This window comes from Bos indicus, chromosome 13, assembly GCF_029378745.1.
Source record: "Bos indicus isolate NIAB-ARS_2022 breed Sahiwal x Tharparkar chromosome 13, NIAB-ARS_B.indTharparkar_mat_pri_1.0, whole genome shotgun sequence".
Classification (NCBI taxonomy): Eukaryota; Metazoa; Chordata; class Mammalia; order Artiodactyla; family Bovidae; genus Bos; species Bos indicus.
The window spans coordinates 45,111,717-45,138,954 of record NC_091772.1 but is presented as its reverse complement, the minus strand read 5'-3'; the positions used below and the strand labels follow the sequence as shown (position 1 = coordinate 45,138,954).

At 50.7% G+C, this 27,238-nt stretch overlaps 1 protein-coding gene across 2 annotated transcripts; it reads right to left on the bottom strand.

Moving 5' to 3' along the window:
• Positions 1–246: 246 nt before the first annotated feature.
• PITRM1 (pitrilysin metallopeptidase 1) lies at positions 247–26,273 on the bottom strand. Of its 2 annotated transcripts, none has more exons than XM_019973316.2 (27): positions 26,185–26,273; positions 24,187–24,289; positions 20,512–20,618; positions 20,187–20,338; positions 19,630–19,744; positions 19,455–19,551; positions 18,688–18,848; positions 16,697–16,823; positions 16,371–16,459; positions 15,754–15,882; positions 15,072–15,185; positions 14,816–14,912; positions 13,892–14,026; positions 12,486–12,624; positions 6,750–6,866; positions 5,659–5,791; positions 4,824–4,944; positions 4,648–4,724; positions 4,268–4,433; positions 3,906–4,006; positions 3,254–3,374; positions 3,002–3,058; positions 2,445–2,557; positions 1,745–1,870; positions 898–1,043; positions 603–705; positions 247–523 (listed from the first exon to the last, which is right to left on the bottom strand). In XM_019973316.2, the coding sequence occupies exons 1-27, from the start codon at positions 26,235–26,237 to the stop codon at positions 424–426; spliced, it is 3,099 nt and encodes a 1,032-aa protein (XP_019828875.2). In that variant the 5' UTR covers positions 26,238–26,273; the 3' UTR covers positions 247–423. The 2 variants fall into 2 exon arrangements, with proteins under 2 accessions (XP_019828875.2, XP_019828876.2); XM_019973317.2 differs by having other exon boundaries at positions 24,187–24,286.
• Positions 26,274–27,238: the final 965 nt, after the last annotated feature.

Sequence of the window (27,238 nt, the reverse complement as noted above, 5' to 3'; positions counted from 1 at the left end):
AAGCACAGGTAGGTCAGGGTCACCTTTTTGTTTTAAAAGGCATGCACTAGGACAGTACGGTAAAACAGCACTTAAAGCTTTAGAAAGTCTCAAGACTATATACTCTGTGCACCTCTGGCATTTAGTGAGCGATGATTTCAGTTAATTTCTTTGTCATCACTATTTCCTTCTTCAAGACAGAAGAGTGTTCATCTGACTTGCCAGGCAAGACCTCATGCAAAATTCTAAGAATGATATCAAATGACATCGTGTATATACGATCATATGTATTTGATATACAGATAACATATACAGATGATCAAGAGTTTTGTTAAAAAAAAAATAACTTAAAAGGTGAGGAAAGCAAGGCACTCGGCGTCAGGAGGCAGGGTCACCGCTGTCTTATGACCACGACGGGTCCTTGGTGATGCTCGCATCGTCTAGTCACCGCTGTCTTATGACCCATGACGGGTCCTTGGCGATGCTCGCGTTGTCTGGTCCGAGCAGAGCCACGCCGTGTGTGCTTCTCCTGGCGCCCAAGTACCTGGAGGCAGGGGGGCAGCGGTCACTCAGGTGCCATGGGGTCACAGGGACTGGACGCTAAGCACCCGGCTTCCACTCACCTGTTGCTCACGTCAACCAGGTCTTTGTGGCAGACGGCGAAGAGCTGCTCACGGTGTACCTGCTTCATCTCATCCGAGAGGCCGTACAGGAAGTGGTCCAGGCCTGAGAGTGAGCGCAGGGGATGGGATGGGGTGGTTGTCGGGACACGCAGCCACCCCCGGCCTTCAAGCCCCGCTTCCACCACAGGTCTCAGCACTGCCCCTCATGCCCACTCCTCCTGACTCGGCTGAGATGTTGTCTCGGGAGGACGAGCTCGGGCACCGTGGCTTTAGGTGTGTCTGCTACACCACACACCTTTATCTGAAGGTGCCACCGGAGCATCCACAGCAGAGAAGACTGAGAGCTTTGCCTCGTCGATGTCCTGCTGGGTGAACCTCCCAGCCTTGGCCCAGTCGATGGCCTTCATGAAGGACTGCAGTGTTTCCGTGGAACGTGGATCCCTGGAGACCAAAGGGTCAGACACTGACGTTTATCAATAAGGAACAACCAAGTATGACACAGTTTGTCCACACTTTGGGGTCATCAGCGGCTGTTTTCACACGGTACAGACACCCCAGTGCTCTGGACACTGACGAGTGGCCGCACAAGCCACCAACACTGCCCCTGGTGAGCCAGCGTGTCCACCCCACTAACTACACCTCTGCCACCAGGACAGGCACTGGCCAGAGGAAACAGAAGACACACGTGAGATGCCCCAGATGCAACAATGGCCCCTGCTGAGGCCGATCTCCTGCATCTTCCCTGAGCACAGAATCCTCCAAGGTCCTCACTCACACAGGCACGTGTCCCCAGGGCATCTGTGAAAAACGCTTGGTTTCTGTCCTTCTGGAGACCCACGGCCCCCGCACGACTACAACCACGTCCAGCCCGTGAGGAGCAGAGGGAAGCCCCTCCTTCCCTGGGGTGTCAGTCCTGCCCTCGGGCAGCGGGGCCGCAGGACAGAGATGTGAGCAGGCAGGACAGTCTGTGGCCCCGCGGACCCAGCCCGGCCCCGAGAGTTTCCAGGTCGTCTCCCACGTACCCTGGTCACCAACCCCAGAGCTGTTTCAGGCCCAGGGTTCCCAGGATTGTCTGTCCCCACGGTTGGTGTGGTGAGAACAGGGGAACGTCTTTCTGAAGTGTGCAGTGCGCTCAGACCCACCTGTACGAGTATAGTGTGAACATCCCGCCGTAGCTGAGCCGGGCGCCTCCGCCATAAGCACCACCTTTTTCTCGAATTTCCGTGTGTAAGAATTGAGCAGTCATCAACCGTGCCAGGATCTTGAGGCTGAAAAGATAAAAAGATGCACATTAACAACAGCACAGCTGGCAGAGCAGGACTGAACATAACACAGCGTGATCCACGAGGGCAAGAAAAATGCGAGCAAGGTGAGGCCTGGGTGACGGGAGCGATAGGGGTGGGCCTACTCCCTCCTGCCCTGCCGCAGCACTCGGGCGTCTTAGGGGAGTGGCCTCCACTGTGAGCACGTCCCTCCCTTAGAAAACATGCTCCAACAGGGAAAGTCTACTAGGCCCCTGCGTCCCCATGACGTCCACCATGAGCAATGACAGCGTGCTGCCCCGCCCTGGGTCTTCTCTATGGCAGGGGGGGCATGTGGAGGGTGAGCCTGAGCTGGGAGAGGTGGCGGCCCGCACAGGGCTCTGCTCCCTGGCAGGGATGGGGGTGTGGAGAGGGGGAGACCCGTCCACACGTCTTTTTTCAGGAACTTTTACTTGTGTGACATACGGGAAGTTAAGTCCTCACACCCAGGGAAGGTGGTCCCTGTCTGTTTCTAAACCCACATCTTGCTACTCAGCAGAGCCATATGCAGTCCTGCTCCTGAGGGCCCAGCCCCATGCACCTGGCGTGGTCCGGGGCTGTATACGGGGCAGTCCTGATGCACTCGGCAACGTAGTTCACGGGGAACGGAAGCAGGAAGTGCGTCTTCATCTGGCAGGGCTCAAAGGTGGGGTCCTGGGGCAGAGGCCAGGTGGTGTCAGCGCCACGTGGCCAGGACCCTCGAGGACCCAGAGCCCTGACCGTGATGCCCTGGTCGGCAGCAGCAACCCCGTCCACACACAACAGCATTGGCAAGCTCGCCCCACACGACCTCCACAGGGTGGAGGTGACACATCCCAGCCCGCCCAGAGACCTTGGCTCACCTCACCCCACTCCCTCCCAGGGCCCTGAACATGTGGCCTCGTCTGGTCACTTTCCTGGGATAAGCGCCTTTGCCTTTCCTAGGATCATCGGGGGTGGGGTGGGGGTGGGAGGTGAAGTGATCCCGGTACAGCAGTGATGTTTGAACAGAGGTGGACTGAACACGAGGCATCCACAGACAGCACCTGGTGGCCTCAGACACAGGCTGGCCGTGGAAGGGGCGGCGAAGTGGGCAGGGTGCAAGAGGAAGGGACTCACCGTCACCAGCCTCCTTATGACTGGGCAGCTCCCGCTGGATGCCTTGGGTGCAGGTTTCTGGAAGTGAAATGTTTCACAGAGAAATGAGTAAACCCTGAAACGCACGTGATGGGTCAGGTACATTCCGGAAACAGCCTGGATGCTGAGGGTTCAGGCAGTATAGGCTCTGTGGCCTGAGTATTCTTCCATCGTGAAGCTTGGGGAGCAGAAGTCCCCTCGTCCTTGGGCCCCAGGGCGGGCCCCCAGCCTCACCTCCACCACGTGTGGGCACATGGGCCTCTGCTCCTTCTCAGTCCGGCTGAGGCTCCTCAGGAAGGCCTCCACCGCGCCCTCCACCTGCGACATCTGTTGGGCAGTCGCATTCACAGAACATCTGTTTAAAACAGTGTGTGCACGGAACCATTACTGTGAAAAGATTACTGAAGTGTAAAAACATGTACATGTAAATGTACAAACAAAAGCTGAGTAAACCAAAAGCCAAACATCACAGCTGTCTTCTTTCGCCGCATGCTTTCTGGGTACAAAAAAGCCTGACCCTCCTCTCGGCTGGCTCAGAGCTCTGTGTCCCTGAGGACGAGGAGGTGCAACCTGCCAACAGTGCCTTTGGGGCCATGGTCTCAGAACACACACTGTCCAGAGGAAGATAAACCTTCATTCGAGTAGCACTGTTAAGTAGTCAGAGGGTGGTGGTAGTTCTCCACCCTCTCAGAAAATGTTTCTTTGTGGTTCCTCCAACCTCCACTGAATCAGACACTATCATAAAAAAGCATCTGACAAACACTGAGAAGACCTGGGCTCTTCTCTGCATGCCGTGGCTGCTCCCAAGCGCTCCCTCTGAAAAGCCTCTCCACACCACTCAGCAACATGAAGGTTAAGTGCAGCTGGGAGGCCAGCGTGGCCCTACCTCAGGCTGTCACAGCTCAGCAGGTGTTTCCAGATGCGCAGGAGCTTCCCCAGGACGGGTTGCAGGTCAGTCATCTCCGCAATTCTCTTCATCAGCAGCACCTGAGTCAGAGAGCCCACAGGGAGAGCCTGGACCAGACGTCCTGACACAGGGACACGGGTGTGTGGGTATGTATGGTTCTGTGCACGCATGGGATTCACACTTGCCCAGCTGTGGGCAAGGGAGCTGAGGGAAGGGAGCTGTGGACTTGAGAAAATAAGGTGAGAGAGAACATTCCCCCCACCCTCCCCCTGAAACCTGGCCAGTTCATGTTGGCCAATCTGTTAAGAGCCCTGGAGAGCCAGCCAGCCTGAGCACCTCACCTGGTCCATCCCCCCAAAGGTCTCTTGCAGGTCCCCCGCAGGTGCCAGCGTCCTGCCCGCTCTGATGGACGCATAGAGGTGGCCTGAGTCAGGGACCCCATTGGATAGCTCCTGGGCGGCCATCTTCACCAGCACACGGAAGTGCTCCTCCTCCTCAAAGCGGGGGCTGCAGTGGAGAAAGCCGTGATGAGCCCCCCGGGACACAGCCATGCCCCCTTCCCCAGTGGGAAACCTGCAGAGGGCAAGTTCTCAGGGGAGGGAAATGTCGAGACTCGACCAAGGGACCGCAGGACCAGGCCTGCAACCAATCACAACAGGGCAAGGTGCTCACAGGACTGGGTCTCCGGTGTGTCTGGGATCATGTCTTGGCAAATACTTACTTATTCAGTACCTCACTCCACAGATGCATCATGTCTGCTAGGTTTCTATCGAGGCAGAAAGAGGAGAACAGCACACCCTAAACCAGGAGGGAAGAAAGAATTCTGACCTTCTGAAAAAGAAAAAAAGACAGGGGGAAAACCAACCCCCACCAGCCTGCACCCGAGGAAATGGTCACCTGCTCGTAGGTGTTGAGGTGTGAGTCGTCGGGGAGCACCTGGGGGGCGGCAGCCAGGCCACCTGTCTTCAGCTCCACCTGCTGGGCCAGCTCCCGGTAGTCGAGGCTGCCACAGCCCAGCCTGTGCAAAGAGAGCACGGAGTCACAGGGCGGAGGGTCCTCTGGGGAGGGAGTCCCCTGACTGGGCCCCCCGCCCACCAGAAGCTGGGCTCCCCCACCCCAAGCTTTGTAGCCCATCAGGTACAGGCAGTCTCGGGGTGGGGGACCTGAAAAACAAGCTTTTCTGCACTCTCAAGAAGTCACTTCAACATGGATGACACCTTGGGAGGGAACACCCTCATCGCTGCCCCGAGTGCAATATTAACTAACTGTCCCAAATAAAAGAATAACTAACTGAAGCCAAGGAGACGACCGGGCTCTCCTGGAACCCTCTGCCGTGGAAGGCAGGCAGCGGGAGCCATACTAATGAAGGGTGGGGAGCAGTGGTCAGGTTCTGTGGGTGACCTCAGGCCTACATGTCATGTTTAAAGCTCAAAGCCTCTGAGAGGAATTATCCTCTTCATCATCTTAAAAAGAACCTAGTCAAGATAGCTGTGTATTACGTTCACAGTTTATAAATGTGTTTTAATGTACTACATTAGTACGACGTCCAGGAGGAAAATTCTCAACAAATACACCACCCACCTTTCTGTAACAGCACTGTGAGATTTGGAAAGTAAAACTGCTCACTGACAAGTGACACTGACGCACTGAAACAGGACACAGTGAACGCCCCCGAGCAACCAGGGAAGATGCGCGGGCTCTAGAGGCGCGCGTCCGCCCCACGCAGCCTTACTTGGTGAGGACGCTGCAGAAGAGCGGCACGTAGGGCCGCAGCTCCTCGGGCAGGGCGTTGAGGCTGGAGAAGGCTCTGAAGTAGACCACGCCGTTGGTGGGCTGCGCGCAGTACTGGACTGGCGTGTCCCTGGCTGCGGGAACAAGGGTACTTCTTCACATTCTTACCAGCAAAGTTTTACCCATGTAACCACCATGTAATATCTGTAAAACACTAAAGCTTTTCAAGGATAGAATTTTAAATTTTATATTAGCAAAAAAACGCTATTCATTCGCCATACATCATCAGACAACCTTCCTTGCTGTACTTTTGTTACGACAAAACCCGCAAGTCTTGAGTTGCTCTGTGAGGAACAAGAGCAGAGCAGGGACACTCTTGGGGTGTCTGACCACCTGCAGTCCAGCACCGCCGCCCGCACTCCAATCCTGGGCGTGGGGGGACGCTGGCGGCCCCTCCCACAACACACCCCACATGCCACTCACCCCCAGCCCCTCGGGCACTACCCTGTGTTCTCATTTTCACATCCCGAGCGCAGTGCCTGACCTGCAGCGGAGCTGAGCACCACTGACTATGAATCACAGCACTGACTCAATGACCTTCACTGATAAACCAGACCTGAGGAGGCGCTGACCCGGCTTCCCAGAAGCCTGGGCCAGAGGAGGGGCTTTGCCGACACTCACACACAAGTAACAACAGACACATCATGAGTCGGGGGTGCTCACGCACAGCCAGAACCCTGACTAGACATGGGCACCGTGAAGGCCAGCGCTGGGGTCAGACCTGCTCGGGCAGGAGGGGCTATCACGTCACGGCCACGGGGAGCAGCATCAGCACCACGGGCGAGGGTCCTGTGTCCAGGGGAAGCGAGCAACAGGGAGCAGCAGCGACCCCTCTGCATACCGTAAGGCAACACCCAGCGCTGTGGGCCTCCGGACCCCACGCCCTTGAGAGCCATGTGTACACACACAGTGGAACCCAGAAGCAGGGCGCTCAGCACTGCCGGACCCAGGACTAGAAACGGGGGCTCAAACGTCCTCTGAGGACATCCACCGGTGACTCTCCTCCCAGGGACACCGGTACCCGCCACTGACCTGCCTGCAGCACCTCCAGCTCCGTGACCGGGATGCGGGGCTCGATGTCCGACACCCTGAGCGCTGGCAGACACGATGCGTCTGGAGGTCGACTCTGCTGAGCCTGCAGTTCCAAACCTATGGGGGGCAGGGGCGGCAGTGAGCATCCAGGTCGGCCCTTAGAAGGCCCTGCTCAGCCCCTCTCCTGTCCCTTAGTTTCTGTAGCCTCCCCTGGGCACAGGGAGCCCCGAAACGCTGGGGTCGGAGGTTGCCAGAACCAGAGAAGGCAGCACAGTAAGCACCCAGCAGCAGTCGTCTCCCCAGCTCATCCTCAGTGATTTCAGAGGACAGGTTTGCTGGGGGAGAGGAGTCTGTGCAAGTAGTTCCCACCCTCGCTTTATACCACAGACTGAGCTTGTGGGCTGAAGTGAACTAACTCTGTACTCATTTACTTATACTTCATTTTCACTCATCTTGGCAATATGCTGTGTGATCACATAAAGTTCACAAATAAAGAAATGGGTGAACACACTTTCAGGGGCTGATCCTACATTGATGTGATGGAGGGGTGACGGGGGATGGACGGACACCCTCTCCTCGAGTTCCTGCTCAGACCAGGCAGCCCGTGGGGACGAGGTGTTACAGGGTGAAGTCCTGTCAGCCTGAGTCACCTCACCCCCACCCTGAGTCTCCAGCACCGGGTTCCCCACCTGGCCCCACGCAGGCCCAGGGAGCCAGCTCCACATACTTCTTGGAGCCCCGACACCTTCAAGGCCCCCGCCCGGCTGTTTCCCCCCAGTCAAGTGGAGCACCCCAACCGCTGCGCCTCAGACATGTCCTCACGTCCTGAGAAAGCCCCCTAGTGCCCTCTGTCCTGGCGAGCACGGAGCAGAGGCCGCAGGCACCTGCTCCACCACGGGCCCCGGCGGCCCAGCCACGCCCCTGCGCACGGCACACACGACACGGGCCCCGAACCGGAAGACTGACTTTCCCAACAAACTAACTCCCATTCCCACTTCTCACTGGTGCTCATCTGCAGACTGGACCCCGATTCACAGATTCTTTGCACTGAGTCCACACTCAAGTGACTTGTAACATGTGACCTGAGTCCACACTTACTGACCCTGACGCAATGGTAAACGCACTAGGCTGTGTCCTATGTCTCCAGACCACTCTGCCGTGATCTTGTAACCAGGGCCGCCATCCCTCCACAGGCAGGCGTGGGCTGGAACATATGAGTTTTCTTAACACAAGACACCTCCACGGCCAGGCCAGGCACCTGATAACTCAGGGAACACACGACTCTGTGCTTGGTTGTAGAATTACCTTCTGTGCCACAAACAGCTTGGAAAATGGATGGACCACATCAAACAACATGAAGAGGCTGCCTACACAGCAGGAAAGTGTTTACAAATCTAACGTTACTGGTAAGATATCCAAAACAGCCGAAGAACTCAGTAGCAAAAACCATCCAAGTAAAAAATGGGCTGAGGACTGAACAGGCATTTTTCCAAAGACAAAGATGGCCAACAGGTATAGGAAAAGGTGCCCAAAACCACTCACCAGGGAAATGCCTATCAAAGCACATGAGCCATCACCTCACAGCTGTCAGAAGGGCAGACAAGGGATGCAGCAACTGCTGGCGAGTCTGGAGGAAAGGTACCCTTGTGCACGGTGCATGGAAATGGGACCTGGTGCAGCCACCACGGGAAGCAGTGTGGTGGCTCCTCAAAGTAGTGAAACCAGAACCACCATACGGCCCAGCAACCCTGCTCCTGGTTATCTATCTAAGAAAATAAAACACTAACTGCAAAGGAGACACAGCCGCAACGTCCATGGCAGCACCGCACTGTTTACAATAGTCAGGATGTGCAAACGACAACCTAAGCGCCCACCGATGATGAATGGGTAAAAGTGCCCACACACACACAACCACGCCGCTCCACACACCCCAGAATACCACACTCAGTCATGAGACAGGAGGAAAAATTGCCATTTGCAACAATGTGGATGAAGCTTGAGGGTTACACTCAGTGAAATAAGTCAGAGAAATATCTATAATCTCACTGATATGGGGAATCTAAACAAAAAAAAACACAAAAAAGCAAGCTCATATAAACAGAGAACAGACTGTGGCTGTTGGGTGGGTGGTGGGAGAAATGGATGAAAGGGGTCAGAGCTACAAGCCTGCAGCTCTAAGTTCTAGGCAAATCATGCATGGCATGGTTACTGAAGCTAATTATACTGAACTTAGATTTGAAAATTGCTAAGGGAATTTAAAAGTTCTCATCACAAGACAAAAAATTCTAGGCATGATGATAGAGGTTACCATGTGTCTGTTACTGTGCCCACAATAAAAGACAAAAACGGCAAAGAACTAGTAGAAGCAGAAGAGATCAAGAAGAGATGGCAACAAAACAGAAGACCTATACAAAAAAAGATCTTCATGACCCGGATGACCATAATGGTGTGATTACTCATCCAGAGCCAGACATCCTGGACTGCGAAGTCAAGTGGGCCTTAGGAAGCATCACTACGAACAAAGCTACTGGAGGTGATGGAATTCCAGCTGAGCCATTTCAAATCCTAAAAGATGATGCTTATGAAAGTGCTGCACTCATATGCCAGCAAATTTAGAAAACCCAGCAGTGGCCACAGGACTGGAAAAGGTCAATCTTCAACCCAGTTACCAAGAAGGGTAGTACTGAAGAATGTTCCAACTACTGGACAATTGCACTCACTTCCCACGCTAGTAAAGTTATGCTCAAAATCCTTCAAGCTAGGCTTCAGCACTACGTGAACCGAGAACTTTCAGATGCTCAAGCTAGTTTAGAAAAGGCAGAGGAACAAGAGATCAAATTGCTAGCATTCGCTGGATCACAGAGAAACCAAGGGAATTCCAGAAAAACATCTACTTCTGTTTCATTGAGGGGTAGCTTTGACTCCTTTTATCCATTTCTCCCACCATCCACCCATCCACAGCCTTTGATTCTGTGTATCATAACAAACTGGAAAACTCTTAAAGAGATATGAATACTAGACCACCTCACCTGTCTCCTAAGAAACCTGTATGCAGGTCAAGAAGCAACAGTTAGAACCTTATATGGAACAAATTACTGATTCAAAATTGAGAAACAAGCATAAAGCTGTATATTGTCACCCTGTTTATTTAACTTCTATGCAGGATACTGCATTTTAAATGCCAGACTGGATGAGGCACAAGCTGGAATGAAGATTGCTTGGAGAAATATCAACAATCTCAGATATGCAGATGATACCACTTTAATGGCAGAAAGGGAAGAGGAGCTAAAGAGCCTCTTGATTGAGGGTGCAAGAGCAGAGTGGAAAAGCTGCCTTAAAACTCAATATTAAAAAAAAAGCTAAGATCATGGCATCTGGTCCCATCACTTCACGGCAAATAGAAGGGGGAAAGGTGGAAACAGTGACAGATTTCCTCTTCTTGGGCTCCAAAATCACTGTGGATGGTGACTGCAGCCAAGAAATTAGAATAGGATTGCTTCTTGGAAAGAAAACTATGATGAACCTAGACAGTGTATTAAAAAGCAAAAACATCACTATGCCAACAAAGGTCCATATAGTCAAAGCTACGGTCTTTCCAGTAGTCACATATGGATGTGAGAGTTGAACCATAAAGAAGGCTGAGCACTGAAGAATTGATGCTTTTGAACTGTGGTGTTGGAAAAGACTCTTGAGAGTCCCTTGGACTGCAAGGAGATCCAACCAGTCAATCCTAAAGGAAATCAGTCCTGAATATTCATTGGAAAGACTGATGCTGAAGCTGAAGCTCCAACAGTTTGGTCTCCTGATGTAGAGAGCCAACTCACTGGAAAACACCCTGATACTGGGAAACACTGAAGGCAGAAGAGGGCGGCAGAAGATGAGATGGTTGGATGGCATCACCAATTCAACGAACATGAACTTGGGCAACTCTGGGAGATGGTGAGGGACAGGGAAGCCTGGTGTGCTGCAGTTTATGGGCTTGCAAAGAGCTGGCGACGACTGAGCGACTGAACAATGACAATAGAGATTAACTGGACAAACTGTGGTAATCATCTCACAATATATAAATACATCAAATCATGTTATACATCTGGAACTAATATGATGTTATGCCAGCTACTCCTCAATTAAAAAAAAAAAATTAAGAGGCTTTCCTGGTGGCTCAGCAGTAAAGAATCCACCTGCCAATGCAGAAGACACAGGTTTGATCCCTGATGAGGGAAGATCCCACATGCCACAGAGCAACTGAGCCTGTGCTCCAACACCTGAGGGCCACAATGACTAAGTCCACATGCCCCAGAGCCCACGCTCTGTGACAGAAGATGCCACCACAGTGAGAAGTCTGAGCACAACTAGAGAGCAGCCCCTGCTTGCTGCAACTGGAGAAAAGCCCTTGCAGCAACAAAGACCCAGCACGGTCAGAAATAAATAAAATTATTTTAAAAAATAATAAACTTATGGTTACCAAAGGGCAAAGGGAGGTGGGGAGGGATAAATTAGGAGATTGGAATCAACATATACACACTACTGAAGTGCATAACCAACAAGGACCTACTGTAATAGCACAGAGAACTATATTCAATAGTCTGTGATAAACTACAATGGAAAAGAATCTGAAAAAGGAACGGAACCACTCTGCTGTACACCAGAAACTAACACAACATTGTAAATCAACTATACTTCATTTACACTTTAATTAAGAACAAATTTATGGAAGAGCTTAAAGTAACTCTCTGCATATGTAAAGAATTCAGAGATTAAACAGGTTACACATTGACATTAACTCTGTCTTTACAAAGTCAAATCACCTCAAACTCAGTATGATCAAGTCACGCTAGAGTCAGCTCCACCTGCTGACATGCCTGATAAATCCTTCGTGTAATCCCAGCCAACTTTTCAGGGGTGGGGGGCGGGTGGTTGTGTATGTGTTCCTGTGTACTGTGTACATATGTAAACGTCATACGCTACAACCTGCAACTGCTGTATAGAACCCAGTGGCTCTGACAAATGCACAGCGTGAGCAGCACACCACCATCGACAGCGGGTGCCACCACCCCAGAAGGCAGCCCCACCCGCTCTGGCCTCACGGCCTGTGAGACTCACAGATCCTGCGTGTCCAGTGTTCTGGCCCTTGTTATAGCTGAGCAGAATCCCACCGTGTGGACACCTCAGTTACCTCTCTGTGTGGACACATGTGGGGCATGTCAAGTCCCGTGTGGACAGACACTTTCACTTCTCTTGGGTGAACGCTCAGGAGTAGGACCGCTGGGCTTTATAGGCAGTGCAGTTTTCCACGTAAGAAACCACAGACCTGTTTCTGTGTTCACAGTGCCTGCACCACAGGCACCCGTGGGGGCTCTGTGAAGAATGCGAGGCTTGCATCCCCCCGAGACCTGCCACCCCTGAGCCCACAGCGCACTCCATCCCCAAGACCCGTCTGCAGTCAGCTACAGACTGCCACGCAGCACGCACCCAGTGGCCTATACAGCCTCGGTAAGGAGAAGGCGTCTGCGAAGTGCGTAAATGCATAAACCCTGTGAAGCCACCTCTCTCCCAGAATTCCTGCCTCTCCTGCTGAATCACAGGGTGTAGTTTCTGAGGAGAAGGTCAGTCTTGCTGGGGTTAACACAGAACCCTGCAGGCAGCCGGCAGAGACCTACTGGCTGAAACCAGCCGCCTCCTTACGCTGGAAGCTCGGTGGGACTGGGTGATGGGGAGGCAGCTGCCAGACCTGACCTTTCTCATAGATCTGCTGCTTCTCTTCCGGGGAAAGAGAAGTGACCTTTTGCTGCAGTTTTTCTGTTTCCATCTGTGCTTGCTTCTCGGAATACTTGTCGTCTGGTTTCATGGATAAAGTCAGCTTGTGCCGATTATTCTGCAACAACCAGAGCAAGAGAAAAGTCAATTAAAAACACGGTCTTATGGAATCCAGCATTGAGCCGGCCTCCAGCAGGGTGCACTTAGCCCCACAGTTCCGTTTTCCCATTTCTCACGGTGATGACAACAGAACTTGCCCCACGAGGCTGTGCATGCAGAGCCTGGGAGCCACAAACAATCCTTGAGGCCACCTGCTCTGCAGGGACCATGGCGTCCATACGCTGTTACCATCTGGAGCACAGTCACTGTAGTTCCTACGTCTTAACCACAAACGCGTCGACATTCAACAGTGCCTTTACACCTTGGTTGTACAAAGAAACCACCTGCACCTTTTAATACCATAATAAACCTTTGGCTTTAGTCTAAGTTGAAGATAACAGAATAAAATAATTTTTTACCAAGTCTTCATCGTACTACTAACTTCTCAAACCAAAACTAAACTCTCCACTCAGTATTTTATAAACCATGAGGACAATATAGATGCTGATCTAACATAACTTAGGTGACACTGGGCCCCTTGACTTAATGCAGCCACTAGACACACACCCACAGAAAGCTCGTGTGACACCACAGAGCGGGAGGACCACAGCACATCAAGCACCGTGTACAGAATGGCTTGTGATTAGAGATGCAGGATGAACGGCCACAGCAGGTGCCCCACCCCCAGCGCGGGTGCCCAGGACCACGACCCCACTCACCACGGGACAGTCCTCCCCACCCCCACCCACCCAGGGCAACGGGGGAGATGACATTCCCCTCCATCAGTGACGGTCCAGCAGGGAACACACACAAAGCACAAAAGCCCACAAGTCTGTGGAGACAAATGAGTACCAAAGAGTCCTTGGTAAAAACAACCAGAACATTCACACACTTGGGCAACTCGTCTCATGTTCTCTACAATCTATTAGCAAAACAGAACAAAAATATAGGGCGACCCCCTGGGGTCCAGATTGAATCCCTGGTCTGGGAGCCAAGATCCCGCAAGCCAAGAAGCGCGCTCCTCACCAAAGCAATACATGCAGGTGCTCCGTTAAACAGCTCCCCCCATACACACACTCATACACAAAAACCCACCTGCATGAATATCTGGAAAACAGAATCTTTAAAGCTAATATGACCATTTACATTTTTAATCAACAATTAAAAAATTAAATCTCATATTGTCAAAACTCGACTTACACAATGCAGAGAATATTCCTAATGTTCCCTTCATTATTATAAAACTCAACTTCAAAATTACAGACATATATTCTCAGCTTTCTTACCTTAAAATACTGTTTTACTTTTTCTTGCAAAAACCTTGGATTTTCCTCCAGGCACTTTCGGAACTGAGCCACCTGACTTCCGAGCTTCAGGAGCTCTACGGGGTCCCCGTCGTGGTTCCAGCAGGAAGCAATGTACTATTGAGGGGGCAGGTAGGAGAGTCACAATAAGCCACCGTAACCTGCAAACCCTGTGTCTGCCCAGCAAACGTCCAAGCCTGCCTTTGTATCAGGACTCAGCTTCTAGACTTAAAAATACCACAGACAACTGCTCATGAAGAAAATTAAATCATTTTTTTTTTGGCTAGAAGAACTAAACTCGTGATTTTTTCCCCCTAACAAAGTAGAAAGCACAGATTTAAAAATTACTTTTTGGAAAATATAATTATGAAGTCATGCTAAATCCCTATCCATTTAAAGCACTCTCTAAATCTATTAAAAAATAAGATATCAGAAAGCTAATGAAGTAAGCAAATAAAAACAGGAACGATGTATTACAAAATTAAATTAACAGTAATTTTATATCAGATCCAAACACCATAACTTCCCCAGTTCAAATGAAAGGTGCTGTGAATGACAATCTGTATTTTCAAGAACTACTAACTGGGCTTCCCTGGTGATGCAGCAGATAAGAATCTGCCTGCCAGTGCAAGAGACACAGGTTTGATCCCCGATCCGGGAGGATCCCACATGCCGTGAAGCAACTAAGCCTGAGTCTGACAATTACTGAGCCACACGCTGCAGCTACTGAAGCCCAAGCACCTAGAGCCCATGCTCTGCAATAAGAGAAGCTACCACAATGAGAAGCCTGCACATCACAACTAGAGAAAAGCCCACACGGCAATGAAGACCCAGCACAGCCAAAAATAAATTTTAAAAAACCACGAACTAACAAAAAAAGAGACTGAGGAGTTTAAAAACACGCACAGATGTCAGGGTGAGTCCAAAGCTGACGGACTGGTGCTTCATCTGTATTTCAATTTTATGAAGTAATGCTTCAATGCGATCCTCTTCAAATCCTTTCCTACAGAAACATCAAGAACTCAGATGCTGAAAAATCCATATGTCTGAACAACAAGGCCACAAAGGTGATATTCAAACAGCTGCCATGAAGGAGTGCGTGTGATGTGAGCCTGTGTTCGGGAATGAGGACCCAGCCCAGCCCTGCGGACGCCACACGTACTCGATGACGTCATCTAGCGTCCGGTCCACGATGTCCCGGACTGTCTGGACGTCCTTCTCTGCAATGCCCTGCAGGCCCACGCTGAAGTAGGCCTCCCGAGTGCAGCCATTGTACCTGGTATGAAAGCAGGTGACACGTCAGAATCTGCACGCCCCTCCATCGCTGGTTGAGAACACTCTTCACTGAGATCAGAGCGCCTACAGGACTCAGCCAGGAGAAGCCAGGAGGGCAGATCCTCAGGTACCCGCTGCTCAGATACGATGGCTCACACTCACATCCTTTTAGTTTTTCCAAAATCCACCACAATTAAAATTCCAGAGCAAAACAAATCTAGAGAGTTTTACCAAATGCTATGATTTCAAAGGACTTCTAATGGCCTCACTTTTCAAGCAAGCAGCAACATGCCACTCTTGGAAGAGTTACCTTGTTGGGTTTTTTTTGTCAATTGCCCACTACAGAGGACATCCACAGCTTGTGCTGGAAGCACAGCTGGGGCAGGAAGAGGGCCCTCCCCTAACCACAGGGTATGGAGCCGCCTACACCACTGACCCCTCCTCATACCCCAAGAGCGGCTAGTAACCCCTGCCCTGCAGTGACCAGCCCAGAATGTGTCCAGACAGTATCAGGTGTCACAAGTGCCCCTCACCGCGGAGTAACGATCTGATCTGACAGTGACACGCACCCAACGTCAGGAGAGAAGTCGGTGCCAAGTCCAGATTCAATGAGGGCTTTGTAGAAGGGGGCGTTGGGGCCACTGATCAGGAGTGAAGACAGAAGGCTCAGCGTGAAGGCTTCAAACGTGTCAGTTATTCTTCATTTATAAAGGCGGGGGAAGAGAGGGAAATGGTTGGCCCATGGAAATGTTTTCAAAACTATCAAAACCAAAATAAACACTTTTATTTTCCAAAGCAGCTGAAATTCTACTAGAAATTCCTCCATTTCAACCTCTATTTTAATAGTTACATGGGCAAAAGAGCATTCCTTGACTTGCCGAACTCTTGCACTGTGGGACCTTGGGGGTCTCACGCCACGAGCAGACAGTGACAGTGCGGCAGGACCCTCCCAGCCCACACGCCTCGTGCCAGGCCGCTGGGGTCAGTCTTGAGAGCAAAGGTTCTCAAGGTCAGAGTTCACAGGGCTCTTTTCACATGCAGAGGCACTGTGACCCCAATACCAAACCATTCCGATGCTGTTAGACACCCCACATCTAATAATACCACTGGAGGCCCAAATCCCCCCATGCACGTGCTCCCAGGGGCGCTCCCCACAGGGTGGGCCGCGTGAGTCTCACACACTCACTCTGGCAGGAGAAAGCTGACACTGATGGTCGTCTGCCCCAAGGGGCCCTCAGCCAGCGAGTCCGGGGCACACGTGATCTGGAACTCCCTCTGCAAGGGCACAGGCGTGCATCAGCAGGTGCAGATGGGCAAGGCACTGACGTGAAGGACATTCCCCGTGCTTCTTGTCAGGGCAACTGTGCTTTTGCACAGACCGCCGCTCTTCCGGCTGGAGAACCCTCACACCCATGGCACGCCCACAGCACTGGAAACACTAGGAACACGCACCCCACCTGCATGTCACATGCTCACAGGCCTGCTGACCTGTGGCTTGGACCCAGCTCTTACCGGCTCATCCCAGGGCTTCTGGGCTGGCACCGACGTCCGTGGCTCAATTCTCTGAAATTTACTCAGGGCCTCTTCGTGAATTTGCTTCAGATGCTGCTCCAGTGGAAAGTTACCATAAGTGAAGAACCTGAAGTTTGAGAGAGCACCTTAGTCTACATCAGGCTTTGTCTGAACCAGAGGGTGTCCAGGATCTAAGGGCCAGAACACGCCAGTCCCCAGGCTGATGTCAACTTCACACAGAACACCTGTTTCACTTAATTTAACCACAACACTGAATAGAGAGGCTTCTGCTCTTTTCTCAAGATGTGGTTCAAACAAAGCACAGATTGTACAAAAAGAATTAAATAAAATCTGGCAAAAACTGCTCTTCATTTTGAATTTACTATAAATGTGTTATAAAAAACAAATAAACTACACATTAAAATATTTAAAACCTAAGCTACAGCACCACAATAATCCATCTAAGACTAACAACAAAATTTAAAACGTCACAAACATCAAATCTGGGTCACAAATCTCAGCTCGCCCATGTTTTTAGGACAACACATTACTTACGGGGGTAAAGAGCATAGTGCAGACCTCATCTTTCTAGCAGAATGCAGTGTCTGAGCTATGATTAAGGGCCTGGGAGCTAGTATCCTACAGATCCCGTCAGCCTCCCACTCAGAGCTTAGACAGTGCAAAGCCGGCAGTGAGGAGCACCTGGCTGTGCCCACTGGTCCCCGCACGCCCGACTGGTTCAGCCCCAGGACCCCTGGAGGAATGACCACGGGTCTAGAGCAGGAGGAGGCCTGCCTTTGGGGCCAGGGCAGAAATGAGAAGTCACCAAAGATGTCAAGGATAACTATCAAGGAACTTCCTTAGGCCACCGTGGGGACAATGTGAGCACTAAAAAGTTTTAAAATTTCATCTGGTGATCACATGGTCTTAAATATATACACATATGAAAATATTTCCATGAGGTCATTATGGTCCATGAGGGGGCACCGTCCCACCAGAAAGGGTGCTTAAGGGACACAGCAAGGAAAGGCTGCCTGTGGGCCTCGACTTATCAAACATCTCAGGGACAACTGGAAATCAATCTCGGTCAAGGCATAGGTGGTTTTATTCAATCATTTATTCTGTTAAATGTGAAAACGGTGTTATCTCACATAAGAGAACATCCTTGTAAACATCTATGTGTATCCGTGTATGTCTATACATGTATACATGTCTGTGTGTATCTATACATGTCTAGTTGCCTGTTTCTACATGTATCTACTTGTCTATGTGTGTCTACCTGTGTCTATGTACACACCCAGAGGACGGAGCTACAGGCTGAGCACATGGGGTTCACTGATCTACTCCCTACACTCTCCTGGATGATTAGGAGTTTTCATAATTAAATTTTTAAAATTTTACAGCTAAAATAGTTTTGCAAATGACTTTACATGACTGCTTAAAGTATCTGTAAACTACTGTTGTTTAGTCACTAAGTCATGTCTCTTCGCAACCCCATGGACTGTAGCCTGCCAGGCTCCTCTATCCATGGGATTTCCCAAGAAAGCATACTGGAGTGGGTTGCCATTTCCTTGTTCAGGGGATCTTCCTGACCCAGGGAACAAACCTACATCTCCCACCCTGCAGGTGGATTCTTTACCACTGAGCCACCAGAGAAGTCCTTGCAAACTGTCAGCGTTTTACTATTAATCATACTTGAAACAAGCAATTGATCAGAGGTTGAATGACACAGCTGCCTCTCTGGGGGCACCTCTCCAGGACTGCGTCAGCCCTGAGAGGAGGACCACAACCTCCTGTTATACCATCAGCCTGAGGCTGAGCTGCAGAGGCAGCAGGCAGGGGCCTCGCCTTGTGGGTCTGAGGTCACGTCCACGCACAGCAGGCTCCCGTCCACTGCCCGTGGTCGTGAAGCAAGCTTCCCAAGCCCAACTCAAGAGAAGCAGGACACTGGGGGAAAGCAACCCGGCACCAGGCTTCCCAGGCAGCGTCACCTGGCGTTGCTGGGGTGGTAGTGCATGGCGTGGAACCGTCTGAGCTGCTCCCACGTGAGGTCGGGGATGCACAGGGGGTCCCCTCCGGAGACCACCGAGTACGTGTGGTCAGGAAGCAGGCGATTCTGAAGGTGCTGTGAGAATATCCTCTCATTATCTGTCTTCAAGTAAAAATACACATGTATGTGAAAACCAGCACACACACTGTTCACACAATTCAACAAAGTAGCCGCATCCTGGGAGTCCCCCTGCTGACACCCCCAAGTACCCACCCAGATGCTCCTTTCAGCCATGAAATGCTAATTAAGACGTGTACATTGTTTTTTTAGACATGGTGCCACTGCACACTTGAACTCCAGAGTAGTGTCGGGAAACAAAAACTCCCTATGATCTGCTTTCCTGCAACATTCACTGAGTGTGGTCATCTTTACCATAACTTGAGAGACACTGTATCTGTGAACCCCACCCTACACCAGGGCAGGAAAGAGCAGAAAACCAAGGTCTCAGGATTGTCAGGAACACGGTTTTCATCTGGCCGAGCCCCAAAGACCAGAGGTCACCGTGATCCCCACACCCCCGCTGAGAATTGCCATCTAGCTCATTGCCCAGCGGTGCCAGCTCACTGCACTGCCCACACTAACGCAGATTCTCACAGTGAGGATATTAAGTGACATAACAAGATGGCAGCCATCTGCAAAGACTGTTTGTACTCCAACATTTTATACAGTAGGATAATTTAACATAGCATGAGCAAGGGAAACACTCACAAATGCTCCCTTCATTTCATTGAAGACGACACCTTTAAAGACCAAAGGCGTCTGGGGGTCATTCGGGTCCTCGTGTTCCAGTCGCCATCCTTCCTGCCTGAAGAGTGACAGATGATTACATGGTAACAGTGACTCTATCGCTGAACTAAAGATCAATGAACCAATTGCTACATACCAGAAGTCCAGTTCCCGCAAGCATGGAAAAAAGGCTGCGTCCAAATACACGGACAGGAGGTTCTGGAAGTCCTTGGGGTTTTGTGTGGAAAACGGGTACAGGGTGTAATCACTAGCTAGACACAAAGAAGAGCAGGGTTTTAAACACAGCGGTTCCCCCAGGTTCACGCCAGCAATGTCTGTTTCAGCCTCACAACAGGTCCACACTGTCAGGGACACAGAGACAACAGCACCCGCTGGGGGACGGGGGGTGGGATTGCCCACAGGGTGCCTGCCACCAGCCCATACCCACTGCTTCCTGCAGCCACAACCCAGACACCAGCCCTGCTAACCGACCTTTACAGCATTATTTCCCAAAGAAAACAGTGGTCACCTTTCCCAGAAAATTCAGGTGCATTTTCTCTAAAATTCCAGGTTTTATAATCAACCCCAGTGTGGTTTTCCTAAGGGATTATGCAATAAACGGCCTCCAGACAGAGATTGGGAACTCAACCCCAGCCTCCAGGCTGCCACCCCCTCATCGGAATCCAGGCAGCCCTGGCCGGGCCCACGTCTCACCTGTGAAGGCATTCATGAATGTGGACAGCGACCGGTTCAGCATCTTGAAGAAGGGGTCTCGGCAGGGGTACCTCTGAGAGCCGCACAGGACCGTGTGCTCCAGGATGTGGGGGGCACCGCTGCTGTCGGTGGGGGTGGTGCGGAACTGCACGCTGGGGACATAGCCGCACAGTCAGAGCCCCTTGGGGTAAGGGCCAGCCGCGTCCCCGCCACACCCACGGGAGCCGGGGGGGAGACTCCCCTCCCCCGATTCCTGCTGAACCACTGCAGGTGTGGCAGACGCCCCTGCAGGGAATCAGACCCTGAGCCCAGAACACAGACACACCTGAACAAGTTGTTTCCGTCCTCGCGGGCCAGGTGCAAGTACTGTGCTCCCGTGCCGTCATGGCTGAGCTTCACAGCTGTCAGCGACAGCTCGGGGACAGGCGTCACCTGAACCAATGAGGAAATGGGGGCGCTCGACTCGGTTGGAAAGGCATGCAGCATAGGGACGCTGCGTCTGTGGGACCCGGTGGACCTGGCAGGAAACTCCAAGTCGAGTCCACGGACCAAGAAGGCAAGACCTGGGGCTGATGACAGCACCATGGTTCCCCCTGAGCGCCCACTGTCTGCTAGCATCTCCTGAGTGTGCCACAGGTGACTCCAGGAGGGAGGCATCCCACCCCACTTAAAGATGAAAACTGAGCCTGGGGCTGACGGTACAATTTGCCAAGATCACAGAGCCTAGAGTCAGACCCCTTGTGTAGCACCAGGCTGCCCTGGAAGAGAGTGGACTCACCTGGAACGCTCCACAATGAAGAAGAGCCCCGCTCAATACAAATAGAGAAAGCCCACACAAAGCAGACTCAGGACAGTCAAATAAATGAAAAGAACTATTCTATTATTTAAAAACAGCAAATACTTGCTCACCCCCTGGGGGAGGTCTTGTCTGTGAGCACTGAGTAACTTCCACTGTCCTTGGTACTGAAGCAACTGCGTCAAGGCCCCACCTATAACCTCAGCACCTTGTCACCATGACCACCACGGGGTGTGACAGGGACCTGTCTTTACTGATGCAACTTCCTAGCAGGGCAGAGGTGAAAGTTCTGCTGTCCTCAGCCTGCTCTGGGGGCCCTGCTACAAAAACTATGTGCTCCAAGTGGCCTACTGATGCCCACATAAGTTACAGCAATGAAACTGTTTACACCTGGGAGTTCACAACTGTACTTCTGTCAGATGTGATCAATGTATTAGGTTGGTGCAAAAATAATCGCGGTTTTGCAATGTTGAACTTCGCCACTTGTTATTAGAACACATTCTTAAATGCGATTACGTCATACATCATTTTAATGTGCATTTCTTGCTTCATGTTTTTTGCTAATGACTTATTACTTACTGCGTACTTTATATTTAGACTATGCAAATGATGTTAGACAAAAAGCAGATCTGAGCGATTTTCTTATTCAAGTTCAAAACAGGCATAAAGCAGCTGAGACAACTCACAACATCAACAACGCATTTGGCCCAGGAACCGGTAGTGAATGTACACAGTGCAGTGGAGGCTGAAGAAGTTTTGCAAAGGAGATGAGAGCCTTGAAGATGAGGAGCACAGTGGCCGGTCACTGGAAGTTGACAATGACCAACTGAGAGCAATCACCAAAATTGATCCTTTTACAACTACACAAGAAGTTGCCAAAGAACTCAACGTTGACCTTTCTATAGTCATTATGCATTTGAAGTAAATTGGAAAGGTGAAAAGCCTTGATAAGTGGGTGCCTCATGAGCTGACTGCAAATAAAAAAAAAAAAATCCTTGTTTTGAAGTGTCATCTTCTCTTGGTCCACACAACAACGACAAATCATTTCTCAATCAGATTGAGACACGTGACGAAAAGTGGATTTTATACGACAACCAGCTCAGTGGTTGGATGGAGAAGAAACTCCAAAGCACTTTCCAAAGCCAACCCTGCACCAAAAAAAGGTCATGGTCATTGTGTGGTGGTCTGCTGTGCGTCTGACCCACTATAGCTTTCTGAATCCCAGAGAAATCATCACATCTGAGAAGCAAGCTCAGCAAATCAATGAGATGCACTGAAAACTGCAAGCCTGCAGCAGGCAGTGGTCAACAGAAAGCCCAAGTCTTCTCCGTGACAATGCCCGACCGCAAGCTGCACAATCAATGCTTCAAAAGTTGAACGCACTGGGCTACAAAGTTCTGCCTCGTCTGTCATACTCACCTGACCTCTCGCCAACCGATAACCACTTCTTCAAGCATCGAGACAAATCTTTTGCAAGGAAAATGCTTCCACAACCAACAGGATGCAGAAAATGCTTCCCAAGAGTTCACTGAATCCTGAAGCACGGATTTTTATGTGACAGGAATAAACAAACTTATGTCTTGTTGGCAAAAAAGTGTTTATTGTAATTGTTCCGATTTTAATACATAAAGATGTATTTGAGCCTCGTTATAATGATTTAAATTTCATGGTCCCAAACCGCAATTATGTTTGCACCAACCTAATATTTAAAACCAGTCTGCCTCTGGACTTCCCTAGTGGTCCTGTGGTTTAGAACCCGCCTGCCAAGAAAGGGGACATGGGTTCAATCCCTGGTCCGGGAAGATTCCACAGGGCAATTAAGGGCACGTGATACAACTACTGAAGCCTGTGCGCTAAAGCGTGGAAGCCACAACCACTGAATCCGAGTGCTGCAACTACTGAAGCCCTTGTGCCCTGAGCCCATCCTCCGCAACAAGAGAAGCCACCAAAATAAGAAGCCTGCACATTTCAACTAGAGTAGCCCATGCTCGCCACAACTAGAGAAAGCCCAAGCATGTGTGCTAAGTCGCTTCAGTCGCGTCTGACTTTTTGCAACTCCATGAACTGCAGCCTGCCAGGCTCCCTGTCCATGGGATTCTCCAGGCAAGAATACTGGAGTGGGTTGCCGTGCCCTCCTCCAGGGGATCTTACTGACCCAGGGATTGAACTGGTGTCTCTTAACTCTAACCTGCATTGGCAGACAGGTTCTTTATCACTAGCACCACCTGAGAAAGCCCATACACAGCAACAAAAATCCAGTGCAGCCAAAAATAAGTTAATTAAAAGTAAAAATAAAACCAGTTTACCTCACAAACAGCTCTCACAGTAATTGTTTCTCAAAAAGGACCATGGTTTATTATAAACTAAGTTTCCACAAAACTTGAAACATACAGGAAAAGAATCATGCCTCTGAAAAAGGTATTATTAACCAGAACTATACAGAAATCCCAAGTCTCTTGAGACTTCTTTAGGGGCCTCACAACCATGAACCCTTTTAAGTGGTTCGGAGACCCTGCGCTGAATACCCCCTGCCCCTGTTCCTGGAGACAGATGGTGGCTCTCCTTTACTTCTCCACAAATCCATCCCCACCCTGCCTGTGCCCAGCAGACCCTCCTGTGTCTTCCTGTTGCAAACCCGAGTCCTTCTGACTGTGAGCTGCCTGCCTCTGTTTTTATTAGTGTAAAGTACAGTGTGAAACCAACATCCAGTGGACTATGTCATGTACATCGCTGTCAATTATAGCATTAAAGAAAAAAAAAAGTTTAAGCCAAACAAAACAAGATATTTTAACATAAACTAAGTACCTATAAGCCCACACAATCTCTTTTCTATAATCCTGAAACCCAAATGGCTCAAAACCAGGAAGATTTTGCCCAACTTTGGAGCAAACTTGGTTGATGGTAGGAACTTCACCTGAGTAGATGTGGGGCCTTCAGTCTTCAACACAGGTCATCAGCAATGCAGAAACAAAACCGTGTTTATTTGCTCCCTAAGCTCTGCAAAGAAGTGAGGCCTCAGGCACTCAGGGAAGGGGTCAGGGGGTCTGCTTTCATCTGAGAGTCAGGAAACCCTTTCACTTGCAAAGTCTGCTCCTTTGAGCACCTGCTGTGAAACTGAAGGAAGCGGGGCTGGGGACACAGATGATCAAGCCCACCCCCCACATCTCTGCTCTGAGCTGACACCAGAGGCGCCCCCAGGCCCACCTGGTTGACGGTGAAGCCGTGGATCCTCTCTCCAATGCGGTACTGCAGTGCTCGCTCACAGGCCTTGGTGCTCCCCCATCTCCAGGCTCGGAGGTGGGCACTGCTACATTTAAGAAAAGGAGTCAGATGATCTGCTGGAAGACTGGCTAACATAATTCAGCAACATGACAAAAACACTGCCATGTGACAAAGAGTTCTAAGAAAAATGAAAACCTGCATCTTCTAAACGCATTTCAGAAAATCGGTTTCCATTAAAGTCCTTTCAATTGTATTTCAACTCACCTAAGCCTCATAATATCAAACACTTAACATTGAAAACCTTTTATTTCTACATGTCCATAAATAACTGTAATACAATCATGTCACCAATTTCCCTTGATTCTGGGGAAAAAATACAATTCTCATGTCAAGATCACGGTATTCCAATGAGCTCAGACTACAATAAAGTTTCATCCCACACCTGCCAAATTAGTGAGAATTAACAATCTAGTGTTGTCAGGGTCTCACATGGCCACTGGGTGTGCACACTGAAGGGAGACTTCAGAACAGCCCTGTCCTTATTAGATAAGCAGTTCATTCCCCTCAACGTATGTGCGCGTGACCTGCACTCACTCCCTGGTGCACAAACACACAACAACGTGCACACCATTCCCAAGGGCCCCAAACCCAGCAGCCCAAATGTCCAGTAACAGAGAACAGATAAACTCAACTATTCAGTTGACAAACTTAGCCCTAAGAATGAATGGACAACTACATGTATCAAAGATGTGGGCACATGAAGCAAAGAAAAAAAGGTGCCATCTAACCAGGTAATACCGTAGTGTAAGACTATACAAGGATGATAAAAATTCAGAGGAAAGCAAAATTATTTTTGTAAACTAGAAGAGCAATTTCATTTGAGAGAGAGGGAGAGTTATCATGGGTAAAGGGTAAGCTTAACCTGGGTAACAGGGACACAATTTGTAGTATTTTCTACATTAATATTAAATCTCACAAAAATATTCTTTATAGAAAGTACGGGCTGAAAACACTTGACTCATTCAACATCATGCAATAGTATTCTATAAACAACCAACATTTCCGTTCTGGATTAGCCAATTCTAGAATTATGGGATAGAAGATTTTAACCCAAATACCCAATAAAGACAGCCCAACGACAGACACCCCCGTTTCCTCTCCTGAGCTAACAGCAGCTAAACTCCACCATAAACTAATTCTCTGAATCAGCATGAAGCTAAACAACTTATGTTTCTTTAGAAAGTAAAAAGTTACATTTTACAAAGTCAAAATGAATGATGCTGATTCAGTCTGAAACTAAATGCTTTCTTTTCCCATAAATCCACTCATTAAACACGAAGTTGGAGGCTCAGACAGGGAAGAATTCATCTGCCAATGCAGAAGACCCGGGTTCGATCCCTGGGTCAAGAAGATCCCCTGGAGGAGGGCATGGCAACCCACCCCAGTGTTCTCGCCTGGAGAATCCCGTGGACAGAGGAGCCCGGCGGGCTGCGGTTCAGGGGTCGCGAAGAGTCGGACACGCCCGAGCGATCAGCCCTCCACCCCGGAGGCCCCACTCTCCAGGCCGCAGAGGCGCTCAAGCCCCCCGCCCACAACCGCGGGGAAAAGAGCAAACGCCTATGGAGAGCCCTGCCCGCCGCCCCCTAGTGTCGCTCATGTCAGCCCACTTCAGGGGTTCTCCGCCTCGGAGGCCCGACCACCTGTCCGTGCTGGGTCCTGGCCGGCTTCACCCTGCCTTTGCTGGCAGCAGCTCCCCAGCCTCGGTAACCGGACAGGGGCTCCCTCTCTCCGGGATGAAGGCCACCGCGGGGCCCGCTCTGCCGTTCTCGCACCGCGGCCTGCGAGGGCGCCCCGGCTGCGGGCCAGGCTCTCGCAGCCGGAGCCCAGCGCGAGGGGTCCCGGGTCGGGGAGCCACGCCGCCCCACCCCCTCCCCGCGTCACCGTCCGCTCGCTCCCTTGCCCCCAGCCCCGCCCCCTCACCCGCCGCTCAGCCTCCGGAGCACGCCCCGCGCCCGCCAGCCGCCGCGCCACATGCCGCCAGACTAGCTCGTCGCCGGCGTGACCCCGTGCAACCCGACGTACGCCGTGGGGCGGGACCAGCCAGCCGCCTCTCAATTGGCCAGCGCCCGGAGCTACGGTCTCTCCGATAGGCTGGCGGGAAGGGGGTGGGGCCTGGTAGGGGAGAGAAGGGCTGAGCGCGGGAGGGGTGGGCTTACCCCGAGCCAGGTGACTTGCCTGGTTCTCAGGCCACAGGTAACCCCGGTCTCTGTGACAGACGTTTGGGCTCCGGCACTCTGCCAGCTCAGGCGTCCATCAGCAGCTCTAGGGCAGTGGACCGAGTAGGGCTTCACCTGTCGGGTGCCTTAGCCCTGGAGTGTGTGGCTTCGTGGATGGGGTCCGAGGCATTGCCTGCTTTCCAGGACCAGGATTCCGTGATGTCACGCTCTTAGGAATGGTCCCAACAAGAATGTCCCTAGCCAGAATGGATGCATATATATGTATGGCTGAGTCCCTCTGCTGTCCACCTGAAACCTATCACAGCATTGTTAATCAGTACCAATATAAAATTGTTTTTCAGTCGCTCAGTCGTGTCCAACTGTTTGCAACGCCATGGACTGCAGCATGCCAGGCTTCCCTGTCTTTCACCATCTTCCAGAGCTTGCTCAAATTCACGTCCATTGAGTTGGTGATGCCATCAAACCATCTTATCCTCTGTCATTCCCTTCTCCTCTTGCCCTCAAACTTTCCCAGCATCAGGGTCTTTTCCAGTGAGTTGGCTCTTCGCATCAGGAGGCTGAACTATTGAAGCTTCAGCTTCAGCACCAGTCCTTCCAATGAATATTCAGAACTGATTTCCTTTAGGATGGACTGGTTGGATCTCTTTGCAGTCCATGGGATTCTCAAGAGTCTTCTCCAACACCGCAGTTCAAAAGAATCAGTTATTCAGTGCTCAGCTTTCTTTATGATCCAACTCTCATATCCATACATAACTACTGGAAAGACCATAGCTTTAACTATATAGACCTTGTCAGCA